Here is a 22,698-nt window from a genome sequence, read left to right on the forward strand (position 1 = left end):
AAATGTAGTTTCCTGCTTACGTCACCTCACCCACTGCACCACTACCCAAGTAATTAACAACTGTTTTTACAGTATCCTCTGCCACATAGCACTACCTACAGTAGGATCAAACAGGTTTGTCAGAGCAGAGAGAACTGCAGCATCACCTTCATTGGTAATTCTTTCATTCAAATTACTGCCAACATTGTTGACAAAACTATCTTACACTGTAACAGCCTCTTTGGTTTGACGCTCCGCTGTCTCTTGTAGTGGGACCTTCAAATTCAAACATCTGCAAACCAAACGGGTCAGTCTGGGGCTCAAAACTAACTGCACTGAGAAACCTAGCGAAATACAGACCTGATTGTCATCACACAATTTCCCAAAGACCTCAACTGTTGACTCTAATAGAGGGTTTATATATGTGAAGTCGATGTCAGCCCTCTGGTAGACTTTGCACAGAATTGATCAGCTGATCTAAAACAGTCACCAAGAAGTGAGCGGTGTACAGGAACTTGTAACAAGTAATAGGTTTGTGCATTGCTAAAGCCTTACTTGAATTGTCCTCAACAAATACACTTAGCAGATCAGCTTAGTTGTCAATAATGGACTTCACACATCTCGACAAACTGTCGAGGGGTGTGTGAATAGAAAGAAAATACTCATACACTGAGCAATATTTGGCATCATTACAGTAAGCATGACATATATACACAGAAATATCGTACACTAAATGACTGAACATTTATCTGTCGTGGGTAAGCTTAAGTCATTGTTTACAACAAAGACATAAAGCAATATATAATATAATAAAGTAAAAACTATGAAGTATGAAAGACCTGTTTCAGTCTTTAGCCCTTCATTTCCTGGACCTTTTCTAACATAGCCATATTGTTTGGTGAATTAAAAAAGTAATTGAGCATGCTATAGTTCTCTGGTATTTGTAAAAACGTCGTGGTTATTTGTTCTGAAGTGCCAGAGGATATCTGACGAATTGCTTCAGTTTCTTAAAATCTTAACTAAATACCTGGTTTATACACTCATATTTTGATGCACAGATATGGCTGTGCCATCAGTGAGCATGATGCTAAACCCGCCCGACTCAATAACACTCTCAATTAATTTTTCATCTGCTGACACTGACTAGAGTGATGTTCATAGGAGGTATTGCCATCTATTTTAGTCTTGCAGTGAAATAGCACCCAACAATATTCACAGTTTATTGAGATGTTGGACCAGCACATTTTTACAATGTGTGTTCACCTGCAAAAACAACATTTCTCATTGCAGGTGGGATGATTCATGGGTCTTGTCAATAGCAGCAAAGTGGCCATTATTACCTATTAAAAAAACAAAAAAACATCATTATTATTCCAAAACCTAGTTACAGTTTTAGATTTTAAAAAGTTAATTACCAAATAAAATAATTATGTATACATTTTCTTTCCATTCAATTTGCCACAATTTTGTAATAATGTTCATATTTTGTTGCACTTAGGTAAATGATTAAATAGATATGTAAATATTGTTACCTGATCCTTTTTCACGCTCTGTGACACATTCTTCAGACTTCAGTCTGCGACAACCATCAGTAAACGTATTGAGAACCTGGGCTCGTTTGCAGATATTACAAAACATCAATCTCTGGGACACATAATACTTTAGCCATGGCTTGTCAACTTTCCAGCTTTGCCGACATTTTCTGCTGTCACTGTTAGTGTTAATTTTCACTGTGGGAAGAGTCATTTACTGGAATATCTTTGTTTTCTTTTGATGTTGACACAGTATTCCCAAGTACAGTGTACTAACTAGCTCAACACAATGCTTAACTTCAGTATTCATGACAGCTGATCTTTTTGTGGGTATGGCTGCAGTTTACGTGAAAATACTTGTTGTGTGGTTGCTTCACATTTCACTTCTGTATCACCAACAATCCAGACTGACAAAACAGGGAGAAATCATTTCTTCCTTCAATTAGCTTAGGGAGAAGTGATAAGATTTAGGGAGAAGTCGTTTCTCTCCAAGTAATTTAGGAGAAGTGGGGAGATTTAGGGAGATTGTGTGCGAGAACCTCCATTTTCTTATAAATCAACTTTTAAATTATTACATTATAATATATGAACACTAATTAATTTGTATGTAATTAATATATTATTAGTGTATTTTAAATAATTTAGTTTGATAAAAATAGTACTAAGTACTTGTGATTAACAAATAAATACTGTATAACATCGTTTCTGACACAAGTCTATGTAAATCACATGGTCATATTTTCATTTTTTGTTGAATGTTTCATACAGTGCACCATAGAAAAATGTGTATGGATTTAGATTTCTTTTACATTGATAAGATTTACTTGTTACATTTTCACTTTTGTGTGACCCTGCCTTTAATACGGGATCTTTTCTTGAACCTGTGGTTACAGTCTGTTTTCACGATGACAATATTTCTGATGATGTAATGGGTGAAGTGGATTTCACTCTTGCAGTTCGTCCTCTAGTGTGATCCCTGTTGTAAGGTTTGTGTCTCTTGTATTACAGATACATGGTTCAGTCAGACATGGATGGACCGCTTGTCAGTATGGACGTGAAGGATTTCATTATGACAGTGGGGTCACGGTCACCCTCACCCGGAGGTGGCTCCGTCGCAGCATTATGTGCTTCTGTGGTAAATAAATATTAGTTTTTTTAATTACATGTAAAATCAACCTTCCTTACATCAGCCATTTTGAATGACTATTATTATTTGGTTGTATCACTCGGACACATTTGTTTTACTAAGTTATCTCCCTTGTTTTCTTTGCAAATGGTAGCAGCCTTCCAAATTGGATATTTTCATGTTACGGTTTAAGGTGCACCATCTAATATTTATGGAGTAAAAGAAGCTGTAGCAGGTCAATTAAATGTAAGGTGTCTCACTTTTCATGTGTACAAAATGTTAACATTATCAATAAATGAAATCGATTTGATCCAACTCATTGTCAAATCACTCTCCTAAAACAGAAAGTCAGGAATTATTACACTAATGCTGTCAGTGAATTATAGTGACTGGATATTGTTATTTCTCCTGGACATTTTGTTATTTTATTTGTCTTTTTTGTAGGGGGCAGCTCTAAGTGCGATGGTTGGTTTCCTCACCTACGGCAACAAGAAGTTTGCCCACCTGGATGACAAGATGCGGGTGTTAATTCCGCCTGTGTACAAGGCGATGAAAGATTTGATTCCATTCATTGATGCAGATGCTGGTGCCTTCAGTGAATACATGGTATTTAGTAACATTTGTTTGAATTATACTCAGTGTTAGTATGTGGTATTTAGTAACGTTTGTGTGAACTATATTCAGTTCTAGTCAATACATAATATTTAGTAACATTTGTTTTAAATATATTTAGTCTTAGTCAGTGCGGGATATTTATTAACATTTGTTTCAAACATAGGCTTTTTTCTTCTTTTTTTAAATTATAAACACCACAAACATTTAACACAGAGACCAAAGACTTTTCTTTTTTATTTTGGACATTACAAACATGGATGATGATGAGATGAATGGTGAAGCTGCAGTATTTCCATTTTGGTATGGGACTACTTGACAGGGCCGTGCTCCACGCTTGCTGTCAGTTGAGCCATCTCAGTATCACCTGAGCCCGGGGTAGACGGATCCTACAGTGCATGCTGGGTAATCATCCCTCATGTGATGTCAAACACTCTGGAGACACACCCATAATAGCACCCATGAAGTGGGTGAAACTCAGTGTATGTGGCCGTACACACCTACCCATTGAGCCTAGTGGTGCACTCACTCCGAGTTGGAGCCAATACTGGCATGAAAAATTCCCCATTGCCTCAAGTGGGATATGAACCCAGTACCTACCAGTTTCAAGTCACCGAGGCTGGTTGTTTGAAATATATTCAGTTCTAGTCAATACATATTATTTAGTCACATTTGTTTGAAATATATTCAGTGTTAGTCAGTATGTGCTATTTAGTACCATTTGTTGAAAAACTGACTATTAATAAAACAATAATTTTTGCCCCTGTGGGTGCTGTAACCTCACTGTGGTGCAGGGGTGTAACATTCTCTTTGAGAATGGCCAATACAGCACAAAATTGAAGTTTTGAGTGAAAGTCAGTATCTATCTGTGATATTTGTTTTTTTGCACAGTTCTTTACACTGTGTTTTTGTTTAAATCTTGAATTTTTATATTGGTGTTGATCATCACTTTATTTGTTTGCATTACCATAGTTTGACACCCAATAGCCGATGTATTTTTGTGCTGGGGTGTCGTTAAACATTCATTCATTCATTCATTCAATAATTTTTGATGAAGTCGTCAAACACATTTTTATTTTCATGATACTGAATTTTTGTCTCTAATGGCTGCAGGTTTAATTTTGAGAAAACAAACTTGAATCAGTAGTTGAGTGTGTTCTGGAATTGTATTCACTTTTGACTGTTCAATATTGCAGCTTGCTATGAAACTGCCACACAAAACAGAAGAAGAAGCATCAATGTAAGTTATATTTATTTACCAGTTCATTTTACAATTAGTGGGTAAAACTTTCATGATGTGCTTATTATTAAAAAAAACTTAATATATTACTTATACTTAAAAAAACGTGTTTTTTAATGTTGCAGTTTCTTGTTGTTTTTTTGTGTGTTTTTTTTCACTTGCAGTATTTTTTTATATTGTATATTATTCACATATAGTATTAGTTTTGTAATATTACTTTGCTTAATTGGAAATGATCTAATGACTTTAGTTTTTTGGGGGGGAGTAAAGAATATTTATTCAAATTTGAAGTGGATCGCCAAACAGGCGATAAGCCTATATAAATGTTACATACTGTATAAATTTCAATGAATGACATAAAACATAACATTAAAAAATTATCATTTCCCCCATGATATATAGTAACTACTGGTTTAATACTGGCCTACGGCGTAACAAAGAAACTGCCAGTATCTCGAGAGTCTAGTTGAAATATTGTATAATATTCCTGTACCTTTGTCATAGCTGTGTCTTTGTGTTTTTCAGCCGCGAGCTGGCGATGCAGCGAGGTTTGTTGACTGCGATTCAGGTCCCTGTGTGTGTGGCTAAGATCGTCAACTCACTGTGGCCGTCACTGTCCGAGCTGGCACAGCTGGGTAACATCAACTGCAAGTCTGACCTGCAGGTTAGTGGATCTGTTTGTCCTACTGTCACTGTATACATAGTCTATCCTACAGGGATGCCTTTTTTCATGCTATGGAATTTACTACAAGTTATTTATTTCTGAGCCGATTGCTTTGTAAATTTCACACAAACATAGTATTTGTTTGTTGTTTCCAAAACACTTTTACTTTTCTTCTTACTTGAAACCAAACTGAAATTATTTACAAAAAAAAAACATCTTTATAGAATGATGGGATGGACTATAGATATATTTCTCTTTCACCGGATCTGTTACAGAGTTATTGTAGATTGACTCATGTGTTGTGGTTTGTCCCAAGTATTATCATTTGTGAGTGCAGTCAGGACCAAGTAGAAAAAGTCCAGTTTTAAGGGGTATCTTGTTTAGAGAGGTTCTGTTGTATACTGATATTTAAGAAGGGACTGTGAAAAATGTCCAGTTTTCAGGGAATTCTGGTTTATGGTTTTACGGGGTTTCTCTGTAATCATTTGCCAGTGACCAAATTTAATTTAAATGATTGAATTTGCAAATAATAATAATAATGATAAAAAGAAGAAGGAAAAAACCCCAAACCCACTTAAAATATTGCACTAGATATTTAGGTAATTTCTGTTAATGTGCAGCCCTGCCTTTAATATGGGAATTAATGATTATACATGTACACATGACTTTTGAGACTTGGTCAATAAAGACTAGTTTTGCATGTAATTACGATAGATGAGATTCTGTTTTGTTTTTGCATTCGTTATTTGCCAAAAAAAATTACATCCAATAACTGATGATTAATTAATCAATGTGGTCTAGAGGTATCATTAAACAAAACAAACTTTATCTTTATTTGCAGATGGGAGTTCGAACCCTTGAGACGGGAGTGTGGGGAGCCTACTACAATGTCGAGATTAACTTGCCTAATCTCAAAGATGAAGAGTTCAAGCAAACGGTACGACAACGTTTGGTTTATATTCAAATGGAACTTTAACTGAATTTCTTTTTGTTATAACAACACCTCTTTACAAACTATCTGTGCGACTGTTGTTCATGCTACTGCCAATTTGTGTGATTACACTAATGCTGATGATTTAAACAGTTATGTTACAGGGGATATAGATAGCACACTTTTTAAGTCCTTACAATATTATATTGCTATTTTTCTAATTGTTGGTTAGATTTTCTCTTTCAATAATAGCACTCGGCTCTGGAGTGAATATATTATTTATTACCCCAGCGGTCACTCATAACAGCGAAAGTAGTATTCATAATTTCTCGGTGAAAAATATTCTGCATTGGTGTAATGTACATTACAATTGGATGATTTGACTCTTACAAACCAATGACCTTATCGGTACTAAATATGACGTCATCACCATTGGCAAACACACGAAATGGTGTCCTGTAGTTTAGAGTTTGCATTTATGGCTCTCTGTTTTTGGTGTTAAATTTATAGTAAAATGTTATTTTAATGCAATTCATTACATGTATATTTTTTTAGCAGAATAAAGAGACATTTTTATTTTGAAAATTATCTGTGAATGTGATTAAAACACAAAGTTATAGCAATACTCAGAACAGTGTTTAAAGTGGTTTTACATGCATGTGTGTCGAAAATAAAGGCTTTTAGAAAAAAAATTGCTGGGGTAATACAGGCCTCCCAGACCTACATTTCCTATATTTTTTTATAGGATCCTATAAAACTCCTATATTGAGATTCATTTCCTATATTTCCTATATTTGACTGGAGTTACATTCGCAGTGAAAGGCAGCCAGCCTGTCAGAAATTCAGAAGATGCTTTGAATGTGCACCAACTTTCAAATTATCCTGGATATCGGCATGAACTACTGGCAAGCCTTGGTATATATTTGTTCAAGATTGAAAATTAACATGAAAACCATGGTCGCCAGCAGGGCCAGTTGAAGAAATATTTTACTGTCCCTTCTCAAATTCAACTAGCCCTCCAATGTAACTGCACAGCCAAAATCAAAGCTAGAATGTTCTTTGTTGAATAATAACCATGTATATAGTCTGTTTGCTTCAAAAGGAAACCGATGAATAGGCATGTAACTTCATAACGAATAAAGTTAAAATTAAATAAAAGTTACTTTAAAAGTTACCATTAAATGATACAGATTAAATATAATTTTTAATACAGGTATATGAAAAAAAGCAGCTAGAACAGCTAAGGTATATAGCTTCACTTGCATTGTCTAAAGATAGAACTGCACGTGTTTTAGTATATTAGTCTTGGAATGGCAGTCTTCTTTGTGCACCTGTGGAAAGGTGGTTCAATATGGAGAACTCTCCAGTAAAGGATTTCCCTGGGAGTGGCTGTCCTCCTAAAGACGAGGCACTATATAAAGATTCATGGAATCAACCACTATTTTGCCAAATACCCAATCAACTGCATTTTGCAGAGATATGGCCCTGATCTCGTATTACAGTTTTGTCATTCAGATTACCTTGGATTTATCCTTTGCAGTTTTATAAATATATATTGTTTTTATTTACACTGAATGTTTTACCGCCAAAAACGTTATTTCAGATGATATGGGTTTACAATTTAATAAATTAATATGTTTTTATATGAATTTTATCTTTAGGCTTACATGGCTGGTCCTTAACCATATAACTGTAAATAAAATGTGTTGAGTGCATTCTTAAATAAAACATTTCCTTTAGGCCTGCATGTCAGTTAACTGACTTTTGAAATAATCCATTTAGTAATGGAACATAATTTCATTGCTAGTACAAGCTAAAATTTGATTTTGTCCCAGAATAATATAAGCTAATTACATATGATTAATTTGTACCATAACATTGAATATTGTCAAAAAGTAGGTCTACTAAATAATTATGGCGTATCCAGTCCATTAAACCGACAACTTAAAAAACCCCAACCCCAAACATGATGTGTTTGCAATAGGTTTTGAGCTATATTGTTTTAAAGCCCCGGACCAAAATCACAGAAGCTGAGGCTGAGTCTAGTCAAGATATAGAACATGTTATATAATAATGTCTGTTGCCAGATCTGTAGTTCGAGCCAGCACAAAAGCGATTCCGTTTCAGTGCGTTCATTTTTCACCTGGAACCATACTCGCCAGACCCTAAAATCGATGGTCGCCCAACTGACTACCATTGTAAAATTCATAGTCGCCCTTAGCCAATAAAGATCGCCATGGGCGACCGGGCGACTGCTAATTTTTAACCCTGTTTGTTGAGGTAGTAGATGGTATCCAAGGTAAGAAGATACTATTAGTAATGTAAATGTCTTTAAAAACGGTGTAAAATGCCTATAATCATGATAATCGGTCCACATTTCCCTATAACACTCCTATATTTGACCTCAAAATTCCTATAACACTCCTATATTTTGGTATGCAAATTCCTATATTTCCTATATTTTAATGTGTAAGTGGCTAGGAGGCCTGGTAATAAATAGAATAACAAACTCAGTACCAGTTATTATCAAATTTATGTCCCTCATAAAATAATTTTCATTTGTCACTCGCTAAAGCTCATGACAACTGAAAATTATTTTACTAGGAACATAAATTTGATAATAACTGATAACTTGTTTATTATGCTCTATGTGCGTGTGATTTATTGATTCATTATTTTTTTTTATCACAAGTTAAATTAAAACAGTTTCATGTTAAATAATATTTTTCAAACGAATATGTATGTTCTATTTCTGTCACCCACATATATTGTTTTATCGTCTTTTGGTGTGACATTTCATCAGGTTTCCCTCCTATTACTGAATATTTTTCTTTGTATATTTGTCTTGTTTAGATCAAGGATGACATTGAGATAGCCCTGAAGACGGCGCAGGAAGGTTGTGCCAGTGTTTTACAGATTCTCGACAACAGGAAAGAATAAGTTGTGAAAATAACCTTGGCATTCTGTGATTAGACGTACATGTTTCTGTATGTCATGCTGCATTTCAACTACTACAATCCATGTTGAAACGTTGCCACTTGTGAAATGGTAAAACAGGGATCGAAATGTTTCTTTGTTTGTCTGTCGTGGACAGGTTTAGTAGACAATTGACGACTGCCAAAAATAATGAATGCAATCACTGGGGACCAATTAAGAAAGTACCTTTGTTGTTGTTGGTATTACATTATGTCATGTGAAGTTTACTTAACTGTTTCATAATCAACTTTAATTTTAAATTTTTCACCAGCATTATAGTTTATGTCATATCAAAAGGTGTGAATGACATGTTGTATGTTATGTGATATAGCATTTACGAAAGTGAATTCTGGTGTAAAAGGTGGTTTTTGTTTTGGTTCATTTGCATATTAAAGTAACAGGTACATATTATATACATCATAATTATATTCACATATTTATCTTCAACTGTGTTAAAAATATCCTGGTATGCTTTAATCAAAATATTTAAAAAGCAAAATCAACATGGAGTTTTGCTATAAATTATATAATATATTAACTTATAATCCCTAGTAAATATCATTTAGCGTGTAAACAAAATAAATAATCTATTGCTAAAATTGAGTGGTTTGAAGATCCTGTATCTTTTGAGATTTCAGATGTGACATTTAAACACGCCAGAAGTACAGAGAGACACAATCAGCTCTGTGGGGAAAAAAACATATTATTGATCTGTTTAGATAGCATATTTTTGTAAATGAATGATTGAAACTATGTAAGAGAATTCTGAGTAAATGTATTTCATGTTAGAAGTCGGTAAGCAGAAAAATGCATTTATTATTTGCTGGACACTGATTTTAAAATATCCTTTAATTTCAATTTATTTATATCTGTCATCATTTTTCATTTATATTTTTCTGAAGGTTAATAAGTGCATTTAATATTGTACCCTACAAAAGTACTTAAAGATAACTGGCTTTGACAAGAAGAGAACCAGTTCCACTTTGTACTTTAAATATCATAGTTACAACAAATCCACAAACATTTAATGTATTTTTGATTGAGATAAGATGCAATTTTATGTAATTTAAAGCAACCTGTTATATATATATTATTAATGTATAAAGGTGACAAAAACAAATTCAGTTACGATTTATAAACTATTATATTTTTACCAGTAATGGTGTTTATATTTGATCATCAAAACAATTTATTTTAGTAAAGATTTTAAGGTGCTTTGATATGTTCAACATGTAGCATTTTTAGTTATGTATTAATATTATATGATGTAGGATTCTTTCACTTGTCTTATTGTAATAAGATAGTCAAGCATCTGTTGTTGGCTTCAGGTGACAGTATGGCAACATTCAGCATCAATTTGTAGCTTTTTCTAAAAAAAATATACTCCCATCGTTACTAGTTACTCATAAGGACATTTACACCAAGAGCGAATTCAGCCTTTGGAAATCCAAGAGTATTAATTTCCACTAAACCACAGAATGAAAGGTGACAATATTTAATTAGGTACAATTAATTTTAATACTACTTATTTTTAGTCAGTCCTAAATACCAGATCAACTCCCTTTGCTGTCACAAGAATGGCAGAAATAGGAGACATGAAGTCCATTTCAGTAACAGAACATGTAGGTTATTTGGGATCAATTTTAAATCTTAACATGATAACTTTTTTTGTATTTGGAGAAGTCATTTTCAACTTCTCGAGAATGAATGAACTGAAATTCAAAACATGATACAATGTTCTTTGCAAGCACTCAACCAAGTTTTATTACGTATATAGGCTGATTTAAAATCCAAAGAGACCTTGACAACTTCCTATTGTTTAAGACTAGGAATTTTTTTTTTTTTTTTTTTTTTTTTTTTAGTGTGTGTGGACCAAAGAACTTCACGTTTATTGTTGTATTTGACATTTGTTTTTGGTATTTTGCCTGCAATCAAAGGCCATTGTTTTTTATTAATTAAAAAAATCATATTATATGCTTGCTTATTAGCATTATATGTTGTTGTATATTTTATGATTTTAATTTATATAAAATACTGTTTGTTCCTTACATTTAGCATATTTGTTGTTAAACCGTTTTCACCATATCAGACCTGTACTGTTGATTTACTAGGAGAAACGTGAATATTAAATGCAATTTAGTTTCATTAGGAAGTTGTATTTATATTTGTTAACTGCAATGTTTGTGACAGACAATGATAATGCTGTAATCTGTTACATGTAATGCAATAAAATTATTTTATGAGAAATAATAAGGGTATGTCACTGCCATGGATTTCAGGCCTCCTGCTTATAAAACTTTTTTTTAAGTCTAGAGTCAAGTCTGTAATAACATTTTAAGACTTTTTAACGTCATGACAAGGTATACGAATTGTATGTATGTCATTACAGATTTGAGTCTAGACTCGAAAGTTTTAGAAACACTGGCTCTGGTGTGAGTTTTGTAACAATATAGCTAATAGTAACATATCCAAGGACTACGGTTTCTTAATGGCATAGGTTTCAAGCATAACCAGTCTCTTGTTTTTCTTTCCTCTTTTTTTCATACTTTAATATTCATCTTATTTGAGATTTTAATTCCTAAATAACTAAAATAATCTTTTCTTTGTAACGAAGCCTCTAATTGGAGGAAATTTCAAAGAAAAAGGTTGCTTTTACAGGCCTGCGCAAAATTGAAAATTTGCATAACCTGAAAAAGGGTTATGCCAAAAGATTTTGCATAACCTATTTTGGTTTGCATAACTTGGTTTTTTTCTTTATAATTTAAAAAAACAACAACTAAATTTTGAGAAACAAGAGAGTGGCAATGGTAAGTAAAAAGTATATGTATACAAATGTTTAAGAGATTTAAAAATAATAATAATGATTAGAAGTACCAAAACAGTGAATGTCAGGCTTGACCAATTATATAAAACACATCAACATGTGTGCATAACTACATGTGAATAAATAGGAATTCACTACACCGTACACGGCAATCTCTTACCATTAATTTTATAATATTAGTCTTTTATGTGTATATAATGTCATGCCATTCAGTCGTGAGTGGGAGACTCGGTGCCATCTTCCTCATCGGAGGAACAGTGAATACTGATACTGTCACTGTCATTATCACTGACACTGTCGTCATCATAACTGTCGCTATTCGATTCGGAATTACAGTTAATAATAGGGTCACTGTGACTCTGGTTCGAGATTGTAATGACCATCACAATATCACCATTTTTGATTGGTTAAATGTGGCTATAACACCTAACAACCAATGGGAATGCACCTACTTCACAAGATATTTATACAAACTTGACTGGTTACATTACACGCAACGAAAAAGCACTGTATCGGGACAAGTCTAATGTTCATACTCACGATAACATTTTTATTTAAAATATGTTGGTACGTTGCCGGGATTAATCATCCAGTAAATTTTACAAGCACTGTAAATCGGTTATGCCAAATAAAATGGCATAACCGATGCACGAACGAAACGGTCATTCGTGCAATTTGTGCAGGCCTGCTTTTAACGATCTCTCTATATAGTGTATTTCGGATATTAATAAGATGAAATTAATGTGTTTGAAAACCAATACCTGGATATATATATATATATACATGTATATATATATATATATATATATATATATATATATATATATATATATATATATGATGCACTGTAGATATGTTCTAAAACAATATCAGTCATTAAGATGGTCTTACTTGACAGGTGGTGTCTTGGTAGGTTTTTAAGCACTAGGAGAATGTCTGTATGTTGAAGTAGGTACATTAAGTCAAGTTAAGCATAAACGTTGTGATGTATAGATATATATATTGGTGAAACCAGCAATTTGTTCACGAGTACACCTATATGCTCAAAAGAAATGTGATTACATTATTTTTTAATATATTTGTGTAAAATTATGTTAGATTTGATTTTTAATGATTTTACACTGCTTTATATTACTTTAAATAAATTATAAGCACTTGCTTAACACTTTCCTTGGCTAGTCTTTATTTCTAAATTTTACTTATTAAAAAATGCATATAAGCATATTTGGATGAGGTTTAACCGTGATTGTGTGTGTATGGAGTAAAAGAAGTGAATTGGTTGTAATAATAGATTGTCATAATGAATACATGTTCTACCAGAGACTGTACGGTACAATGTTGGGAATGTTATATTTTTAATGCATTTTTTAGCTTCTGCATACCACTGATACCAGTTTGGTTAAAGGAAATTGGGGTTTCAAACCCTATTTCAGTGAGTGAAGATCATACCAGTAAACCTACATTTCAGATTGCTGTTTTAGCAGTTCGGTTATAACATTAATTGATATACATTCCCATATTCTAGTGGCGTTTTTTTATCTGTTCCGTTGTCAGAAGTACATCCCTTTCTTGTCTACAAAACGGATTCCTCTTCTGCTACATCCCTACTTCATTTTACTTAAAAACAGTTGTGATGGTGTTCACCCAACAAACTGGAAATCTATCTAGACGTGATTTGCAGAAAGGCATCTTTAACTACAACCAAATATACATTCCACATTCGACAGGGTTATTTGAAGAAGAAAAAAACCTCAAGTAAAACTATTCATTGTGTTTGATGGACAACATTAATCATTTTTTAATTATCATATCTAATGTAGTGATCATAAGTTTAACAAATTTGTTATCGTGACATATATTTGGTATATCCCTAGTAAAGTTGAGTAGTATATATGTGTTTGTGTTGCTGGGTAAGTCAGAATCGTGCTATGATTAATGTGTGACATTCACGTTTTCATGCTGGTAATTACAGTGGCTTAGGCTGCATCTCCAGTTAAAATAGATAAGTGAATTTAAAGTGCTGATCAAAATTATACCCAACTGTTTTCTGTCTATAATTATGTATGATTCATAAAAATATTTTAAATAGAAACACGAAAACCTGTTGGCATTTTAATGATCTTTAACAAATACAATGTCATGCATGGTAAATGTCAAAACGTTGTCCATTGGAGATGGAAAATTATCATTTTGACAAAAAAATTTCCACACATTGACATTTTACACAGGTAACAAGCACATTGAAACAAACTATACTACGTTCGTCGTTATCACTTTGGCATTAAAAACATCGGCTATAAAACTGAATTTAAAATGTCATTCTCTCTCCCCCCCCCCCCCCCCCCCCCCCCCCCCACACACACACACACACATTTTCTTCTTAATGTTACTGTTTTCAAAAGACTGTCAAAGCCATATTTTAACACCTGAAATTCAACATTTTCCCGGGTGAGCATGTCATGAAACACCCTGGATTCAGATCCTTATCATCAGAGACTATCAAATCGAATGCCCACACACTCCAATACACTTGGCGAACCCCAAGACTGACGTCATTTTGCCAACAACTTAGACGTAATGGGGTTTCGGTTTGTATACGCTGTTTTTCTTTGGTGATAAGCACAAGAGCTGGAAATATAATACAAACACATTGGCCATCATTTGGATACATGAAGAAAATTTAACATTGTTTTGAAACTAAACGGCCTCAATAACGTCATTTGTGAAATGTGTTGGCATCGTGGATTTCATTTTCTTCCAACAGAATTCACTAGTGAGGGGTTGTAACTTCTATACTAGATATTCATTTATGAAATCCATTGATGACATTTGATTTCTAGCGCATAATAAAATTGTCTAGAGATCAGTAGGTTTATGCAGAACTGCTTTTCAACAATTGTATCATCCTTAACTAAACTAAAATGCAGTGTTAATGCATTCTGTTCTGGATTTCATATTTCTTCAAAATTCACACCATTATTTCGTAATGTAACTTCTATAGGCAATTGTACGCAAACGGTTTCCGTAAACTCACACTAAAGGTCACCAAATTACATCAGAGAATGTCATGATCAGATAAAGCGCAACTGGCAGACTTCCGCTGTCTGCAATGAAAACATGACCTGCGCTCCCAGGCGGAGATTGTTCATAGCGATCTTTGACAGTTGATTTAGTCTTCCTGTCATATTTTCGAAAATTGCCGTTCGGGGTCTGAACCATAGAAGTAACAATAGGAGAGATTCGTGGCTCGTCAGTTACTAAAGCAGTCGAGGTTGCAGTAGACGTAGATCGTTTTAAACTGGTCATTTTTTTCTTTGACAGTTTTTTCCGTTTGGTTGATCTGAAAGAATGAGTAAATTTGGGGGCATGTTTTCTTTTACTAGATGTATCAGTCGATGACGTCGAAAGTGCGACCATTTTTGTAACAGGTTTGGTGATGGATGATGGCATTTTTGAAGTCTGTGACGTTAAGGATATGATCATGTTAATGGCAGACGTCGTAGTAGTTGATGCTTCAGTTGTAAACTTTGTCACTGATGATGATGATCTTGAAACCGGCGACGTCAAAGACTTTTTCATTTGTGTTGTAGGCTTTGTGGTAAATAACGTGATACGCTTTTGTGCTGTAGGCTTTGTGGTAAATGTTACTGCTGCCTGTGACATCGAAGATATCGTCTTTACAGTTACTGTATATTCAGTGGTAGGTAATGTACTTGAAGTCTGTGGCGTGATAAGCTTTTGTGTAGTGGGCGGTGTTGTAAATGCTATTGACGTCGGCGACGTGGAAGATATCGTGTTTACAGTTACTGTAGAGCTAGTGGTAGGTAATTTACTCGAAGTCTGTGACGTGATCAGCGATTCTATATCCTGGTTACTGATATTCTCACTTGCTTCGATTGGCGAGGACATCGATGATGTGTCAATTCCATAACTCTCTGTACTTGTTTTTCTTGCCGTCCACGTCATTCTAGTACCGTGGAATTCCATTTGCATAGTATGTCTATATGATGGTAGTTTCGTTGCTTTTTTTCTGGTCGTAGCTGACGTAGACTGTATCACATGATCTGTTTTACCATTGGGGCATCCTCGTTGCTTTGATGTAGGCTTTGCTGATGGACAATGCAGGTCTGCAGTTTTAGCTTTAGATAGAAATAGCTGTTGTGGGTCTCCATTGTTCGTACACAAATTGGAGGAGAGGTAACTCTTCATTGAAACTTGAGAATGCATCCACGATAGTTTGCAGTGACATTTAAAGACGTTCGAGTAAATACTGACTTTCTTACCAGATAGAACCAGTCTGTCAAGCGTTCGACACTCCATAATTTTGATATTGTTGAGATAAAAGTTGACGGTGTCGAAGTGGTGCATTCCCGCGAAGCCGCCCGCCTTGACTGTGCCCGTAACCGTGTTCAGATAGAAGTGAAGGAACTTTACCCACTTGATGTGGTGAAACGCATGGTGGGCTATGTTGGTGAAAGTGTTTGACTGGAAGGTTATCTCCGTGACGTTGGTGATGTTGTAGAAGGCGTCTTGTCCCACAGATCTAATCACGTTGCCGCTGAACGTCAGGCGAGTGATGTCGTGCATATCCGAGAACGCTTTACGGTTGATGCTGCTGATGTTGCTTCTCGCGATAATGATCTCTTCCATGTTTCCTAAACCTCTGAATGCTCCTTTCTCTATTCTTTCAATGGTACAGTTTTGTAGCTCTAAAATTCTCAGCGGGCCAAGACTTTTGAAGGCGTCTGCTGGTACCGTCTGCAACTTCAACGAGTCCAGCACGAGTGTCGTCGTGTGGACAGGGACTGATAGACTGTCAAGAGATGTCATTTCAGAGCAGACGGCAACGTTCTTCAAACAGCTACATCCATTATGACATGATGAAAATGCAGCGCTCAGGTGCTGGGTGAACACGGCCACTGCGAGTGCGGCTAGGATCATGACCAAGTGGTAGAGGTCTATAAAAATAAAATATCAGCATTATTGTTTAAAATCCATTTGTCAAAAACTATACGCGTAGGCACGTGGACGTATATATCATATATCCTTATTTAGAATAGGGCTATTTCTCGCTCCAGTCAGTGCACCGCGACTGGTATATCAAAGGCCGTGGTATGTGCTAGCCTGTCTATGGGATGGTGCATATAAAAGATCCCTTGCTGCTAATCGAAAAGAGTAGCCCATGAAGTGGCGACAGCGGTTTTCCTCTCTCAATATCTTTGTGGTCCTTAACCATATGTCCGACGCCATATCACCGTAAATAAAATGTGTTGAGTGCGTCGTTAAATAAACCATTTCTTTCTTTCTTTATTTAGAATAGGAAATCTATTTTTGTGTCGAAAATGCAGGGTGTGGATATCATAACGCCAAATTTAGGGCAATAGGCCTATGTTTTGTTGTTGTTTTTTAATTAACGTCTTTATCTCATGATTCATCAGGGCTGCCACATATAGCCTGTAATAAACGTGAAACGAAAGGGGGTGCAGGGAACATTTTGTTTTAAAAATTTTGATTAGCGACATTTCTGGTCAATTCACGATAGGCCTACTGGGGTGAGGGTACAAAAGAAAGAATAATAATAATTAAAATGCTGGGATTTAACTTATATGCCGAGCGAAAGTCGACGTTCAGCGCCGCAACTAGACCTGAAAAACGTGCACCCTTTTCAGTGCATAGGATATGCATAATTGTACGGGCTCCCATTTTTGTAGCAAGCAAGCTAATTTTTTGCCCGAATTAAACGAAAATGCTCGATATGGATAATAACATTGATTAGTATTACTGCTATAGGGCATGTAAGGAAGGAAGGAAATGTTTTATTTAACGACGCAGTCAACACATTTTATTTACGGTTATATGGCATCGGACATGGTTAAGGACCACACAGATATTGAAGGATGAAACCCGCTGTCGCCACTTCATGGGCTATCCTTTTCGATTAACAGCAAGGGATCTTTTATATGCACCATCCCATAGACAGGATAGCATATACCACGGCCCTTTATATATCAGTCGTGGTGCACTGGCTGGAGCGAGAAATAGCCCAATGGGCCCACTGACAGGGATCGATCCCAAACCGACCCCCACTCGTCTCGTACGCTTATGGATCTAGCCTATTTTCTGCTTCCAAAGGCATTTCTAAACAAATATTAGTTTTAATAGGACATTTGTTTTTGGAGAGAGGTCGTGGTTTATCCGTGGTTAAATGTTCGTGAATTTCAACGATCGCTAGAGTAAGTTTAGTTACAGGCTTCATGCACATGGAATGAGTGTACTGGGTAGAGAAAGTGGGCGATTGGTGGATAAACCAATTAGAAGAACAAAGCTTCACTAGTCTGTTTTGAGCCCTCCATTAAGAACAGTGGTATATAAATGAGTTCTATATAATATCGTAATTCATATGATTAACTTTCAATGTATAGCCTACGTCATTTCTAAGCTACTAGTACGAGTAGGTCTACTACAACAGAACGAATGACTGTTTACAGCACCCCAGCACTAAATAATACTTCTGCTATTGGGTAAGCATATGAAAATTATTATAAAAATCTATACGTTTTAAAAAATGCTTTAATTGAAGTTTTGGTATTATTTAAAACTTGTTTTCAACGCTATTTTGTGCTATATATTTAATTCAAATTCAAATAAAATCAGGATAGCACATTATTAAATTAATAGCAGTGTATTTGATCCTGATTACATTAATCAGGGGTGGGAATTCTCCTCGCATTTTCCTCTCATGGAACATTGCGTTTCTTCGCATTTTAATCGTCCTTTCCTCCAAAATGTGTCAGATGGCACAGATTTTAACCTAGGATTTCAAGAATTTTCGGGACCCGTCGAGATTTCTTCTTTTTTACAGTTCACCAATTCCAACCCCTGATTAATATTACCGTCCGATTGCATTAATAACCTGGGGATGGACGTAGCACAATCGGTCTGGGATCGATCCCCGTCGGTGGGCCCAATGCACCATGACTGGTATATCAAAGGCTTTGGTATGTGCTATTCTGTCTGTGGGTTAGTGCCTATAAAAGATCCCCTATTGCTACTAATGGGAAAAAAAATGTAGCGGGTTTCTTCTTTAAGACTATATGTAAAAATTACCAAATGAATAAATCAATGTGCTCTAAACAAAACAAAACTAACTAACATAATCTAGGCCTACCTGACTGGTCTGCACGTACGTTTAGATCCTAGCAGACGACAGAATATGACACGCGGCTCCCTGCACTAGGCCGGTAAGCACGTCGATTGAAAGTTATAATCACCGGATGTTCGCAATAGTTAGCTTTTCAAAGAACAATATGTGCTGTAAATCTGATGACATAGTCACGGAATGATAAAATTATCAACGCATAATGACATTATGTTGTTAGAAAAAAATTACTTTGCGTATAATGTGTTGTAACGAATTAGAACAAATCATCCATTGGAATTTACCGTTTAATTTCTACATATTTTCTGAAGTTGAAAAGTTAGCAGTTTGTTTAGTTTAACGACACCACTAGAGCACATTAATTTATTATAATCATCGGGCCATTAAATGTTAAATATTTGACGCTATTATAAAGTCTGAAAAAAACCCGTTACATATTTCTATCAACAAATATAGGGATCTTTTATTTTAAAGCCTACATGTATACGCTTTTTCACACAGGGCAGCACATACCATGGTCTATAATATATCAGTCGTGGGGCACTGGTTGAGACGGGGGGGGGGGGGGGGCACAATCGGAAGATGGTTCATTGAGGGTGTTCGATCCTATACGATCAAAAACAACTAAGACCAGCACTCTACCGACCACGTATACCTTTTTGGGGGGACCGCCTCGGTGGCAGCGTGCTAGGCCATCGGTCTACAGGCTGGTAGGTACTGGGTTCGGATCCCAGTCGAGGCAAAGCCCATGGTTTGTGCTATCCTGCCTGTGGGAAGCGCAAATAAAAGATCCTTTGCTGCTAATCGGAAGAGTAGCCCATGTAGTGGCGGCAGCGGGTTTCCTCTCAAAATCTGTGTGGTCTTTAACCATATAATCGTAAAATAAAATGTTTTGAGTGCGTCGTTAAATAAAACATTTTATTTTTATTTATTTTTGGTGGGCCCATTGGGCTATTTCTCGTTCCAGTCAGTGCACCACGACTGGTATATCAAAGGCCGTGGTATCTACTACCCTGTCTGTGGGATGGTGCATATAAAAGATCCCTTGCTGCTAATCAAAAAGAGTAGCCCATGAAGTGGCGACAGCGGGTTTCCTCTCTGGTATATCAAGTTTGTTTTGTTTAACGACACCACTAGAGCACATTGATTTATTAATCATCGGCTACTGGATGTCAAACATATGGCCATTTTGACAGTCATAAAGAGAAAACGCGTTACACTTTTTTTATTAATAGCAAACGATCTTTTATAGGCCTATGCACCATCCCAGACAGAATAGCAAATACCACGATCTTTGATATACCAGTCATGGTGTACTGGCTGGGACGAGAAATAGCCCAATGGGCTCACCGGCGGGGATCGATCCTACACAGCCTTGAGTTGGATAAATGACACTGCCAACATTACATGTAGCTTGAATGTTCTCTCATCCTGAATATACATATATGTGATGACAAATTTAGTGCATATACCTGCTACTGAAAGCTGTCCATTTCGTAATGTCCGATTAGTCAGAAGGCCCGTCGGAACCGGTGTTTAAATACATTCGTCAAACACTTTGTGATGAGTTTTGCCAACATATCTGTTTCACAGCAGATGAAAGCAGTTGTAGTGATGACAACTGACACCTTTAAATGGAGAATAAACTAAAACAAGAGCCTTATGTGTGGGAAAGATACATGCCCGGACCACCAACACATACTGACACTTTAACAAATGAAAAACACGTAATTTTAGTGTTAATAAAAAAACGTGATTATTCCTGCAAACTTGGGGCAGCCATTTTCTGTTCTTTTCGATGCGTCCGGTACTCTAGCTAGGGGCGAAGTGACGTCAGTCCGACCAACTCCTGTATGCACAGTGTAAACAAAAGCAGTAATTTGCGACAAGGCGCTTCGCTTTGAGCAACCTGACTTGTAAAACAACATAAATTACGTGATAATATAATAAAGTATTTAACTAAATATATTTCAAGTAGCCTAGCATTAACGGAACGAAATGGGGTTATAGTATTTTTCTCTGTTAAATAATCCAAAGGAAAAATGTAGGCCCCCTACACTATTAGGCCTATTGATTAGCCCGAGCTCTCTGACTGTAAGAGAGCTAGACGGACATTTGGACATAAACACGCTCTCATTACAGCGTGTTTATGTCCAAATGTCCGTCTAGCTCTCTTACAGTCAGAGTACTCGGGCTAGCCTATTGATATGCTATGTTGGAAAAAAAATGACAACCCACGATACCCAGGTGATCATTTTCTTTGGGACTACATAATTGGTCAGTTCTGTGATTTTAGATGGGAAAGTCTACTTAATCAATAGTTTCACAGAACTATTTATAGTAATAAACCATGTCCATTACCATTTCAAGGGCGACAGGTAATATTACACAATACCGATATGTCTTTTTGTGTCTAGACAGCGGTAAATAATTGGCTCGTCCGATTACCATTCAAAGACACACCTGCCAATCAGGAATCACAGGTAGAGACAACTAACAGAATAGACCAATTAACTAAGAAAACACTCCGTGTATCATTTCAGTACGTAGGTTAATGCATGGACAAAACATGGTACATGTATATTGAGTCAAATTAAAAACTTCACAACCGTTGCAACTTGGCTAATTAGCAAATATGACAGAAGAACGTGTTACATAAGGCATTTTTTCATTGTATGACGTCCAAAGAAAGAATAGGAATAAATGTCGAGTCAAAAATCTATTCGATGTGCCCATAGCATTCGTCAAAACCACAGTCAAAATGGTAATTCGCAAGCAGGGTCGTCTGATGAAATCACAGGTTCAGTAGCACGTATGCCCTCAATGTGTACCCACAACTGCATGGCAACGATTGACTGCCTGATGCGTGTACAGACTGCATTAGGAATACGGCGCCATTGTTCCACTAATGAGGCACCAAGTTCCTGCAAAGTCTGTGGAGGGTTCCTGAGAGTGCGCAGGCGTCTTTCCAGACGTGCTCGATGGATTCAGGTCGGGCGACCTTGAAGGCCAATCCATGACATTGATGCCCGCGTTCCTCAGGTAACCCCATGTCAAGATGGCCGTGTGGGGTCTGGCGTTATCATTCTGAAAGCTCAGGCCTGGACCAAGAGCTGCCATGAAGGGCACGAGTTCCTGGGCCAGCACCTGTTCGCGGTATGCAACAGCGCCGAGGTTGCCACGGATGACAAGAAGTCGAGAACGGCCATTTCCACAGAAAAAAAACCCCTAACCATCACACTTCCAAATCTGTCAACTTCACCGACACAACACTAAGCATGACGTTCACCACGTCATATCCAAACCCTCTGCCTGCCATCGGCAAATCGCAGTGTGAATCTTGATTTATCGCTGAATACGACTCTATTCCATTATCTCCGAATCCATCGCTAGTGGCGTTGTGCCCACAGTTGACGTTGATGTCGATGAAATTGGGTCAAAATGGGTCCAACATATGGGCGCCGTGCGTGAAGGTGAGCGATTCGCAGCCGATTTCGGATCGTTTACGCAGACACCCGACGTCTGAAAAGTTCATTACTGGTTGCTGTAGTTGTCATGAAACGGTTGCAGAGGTGACATAACACAATATTACAGACATCTGCCTGTGACGTCACACCAGGTCGGGGCGATCAGCTGTGGTGCCTATTTGTTGTAC

At 36.3% G+C, this 22,698-nt stretch overlaps 2 protein-coding genes across 2 annotated transcripts in view; one reads left to right on the forward strand and one right to left on the reverse strand.

Moving 5' to 3' along the window:
• LOC121380340 (formimidoyltransferase-cyclodeaminase-like) overlaps window positions 1-13,052 on the forward strand; it is a 41,898-nt gene extending 28,846 nt beyond the window's left edge. Inside the window, exons 9-14 of the mRNA XM_041509121.1 lie at window positions 2,520-2,646; window positions 3,082-3,243; window positions 4,446-4,489; window positions 5,015-5,153; window positions 5,995-6,090; window positions 8,938-13,052. Coding sequence (XP_041365055.1) covers window positions 2,520-2,646; window positions 3,082-3,243; window positions 4,446-4,489; window positions 5,015-5,153; window positions 5,995-6,090; window positions 8,938-9,024 — 655 coding nt within the window. The 3' untranslated portion in view covers window positions 9,025-13,052. The remainder of the gene's footprint in view (window positions 1-2,519; window positions 2,647-3,081; window positions 3,244-4,445; window positions 4,490-5,014; window positions 5,154-5,994; window positions 6,091-8,937) is intronic.
• A 1,178-nt stretch (window positions 13,053-14,230) lies between these two features.
• On the reverse strand, window positions 14,231-20,800 carry LOC121381976 (uncharacterized serine-rich protein C215.13-like). Its single transcript, XM_041511419.1, has 2 exons — window positions 20,516-20,800; window positions 14,231-16,842 (listed from the first exon to the last, which is right to left on the reverse strand). Exon 2 carries the CDS (start codon window positions 16,823-16,825, stop codon window positions 14,927-14,929), a length of 1,899 nt encoding a protein of 632 aa, XP_041367353.1. The 5' UTR covers window positions 16,826-16,842; window positions 20,516-20,800; the 3' UTR covers window positions 14,231-14,926.
• Window positions 20,801-22,698: the final 1,898 nt, after the last annotated feature.

This window comes from Gigantopelta aegis, chromosome 9 (genome assembly GCF_016097555.1).
Source record: "Gigantopelta aegis isolate Gae_Host chromosome 9, Gae_host_genome, whole genome shotgun sequence".
NCBI classification, from domain to species: Eukaryota; Metazoa; Mollusca; class Gastropoda; order Neomphalida; family Peltospiridae; genus Gigantopelta; species Gigantopelta aegis.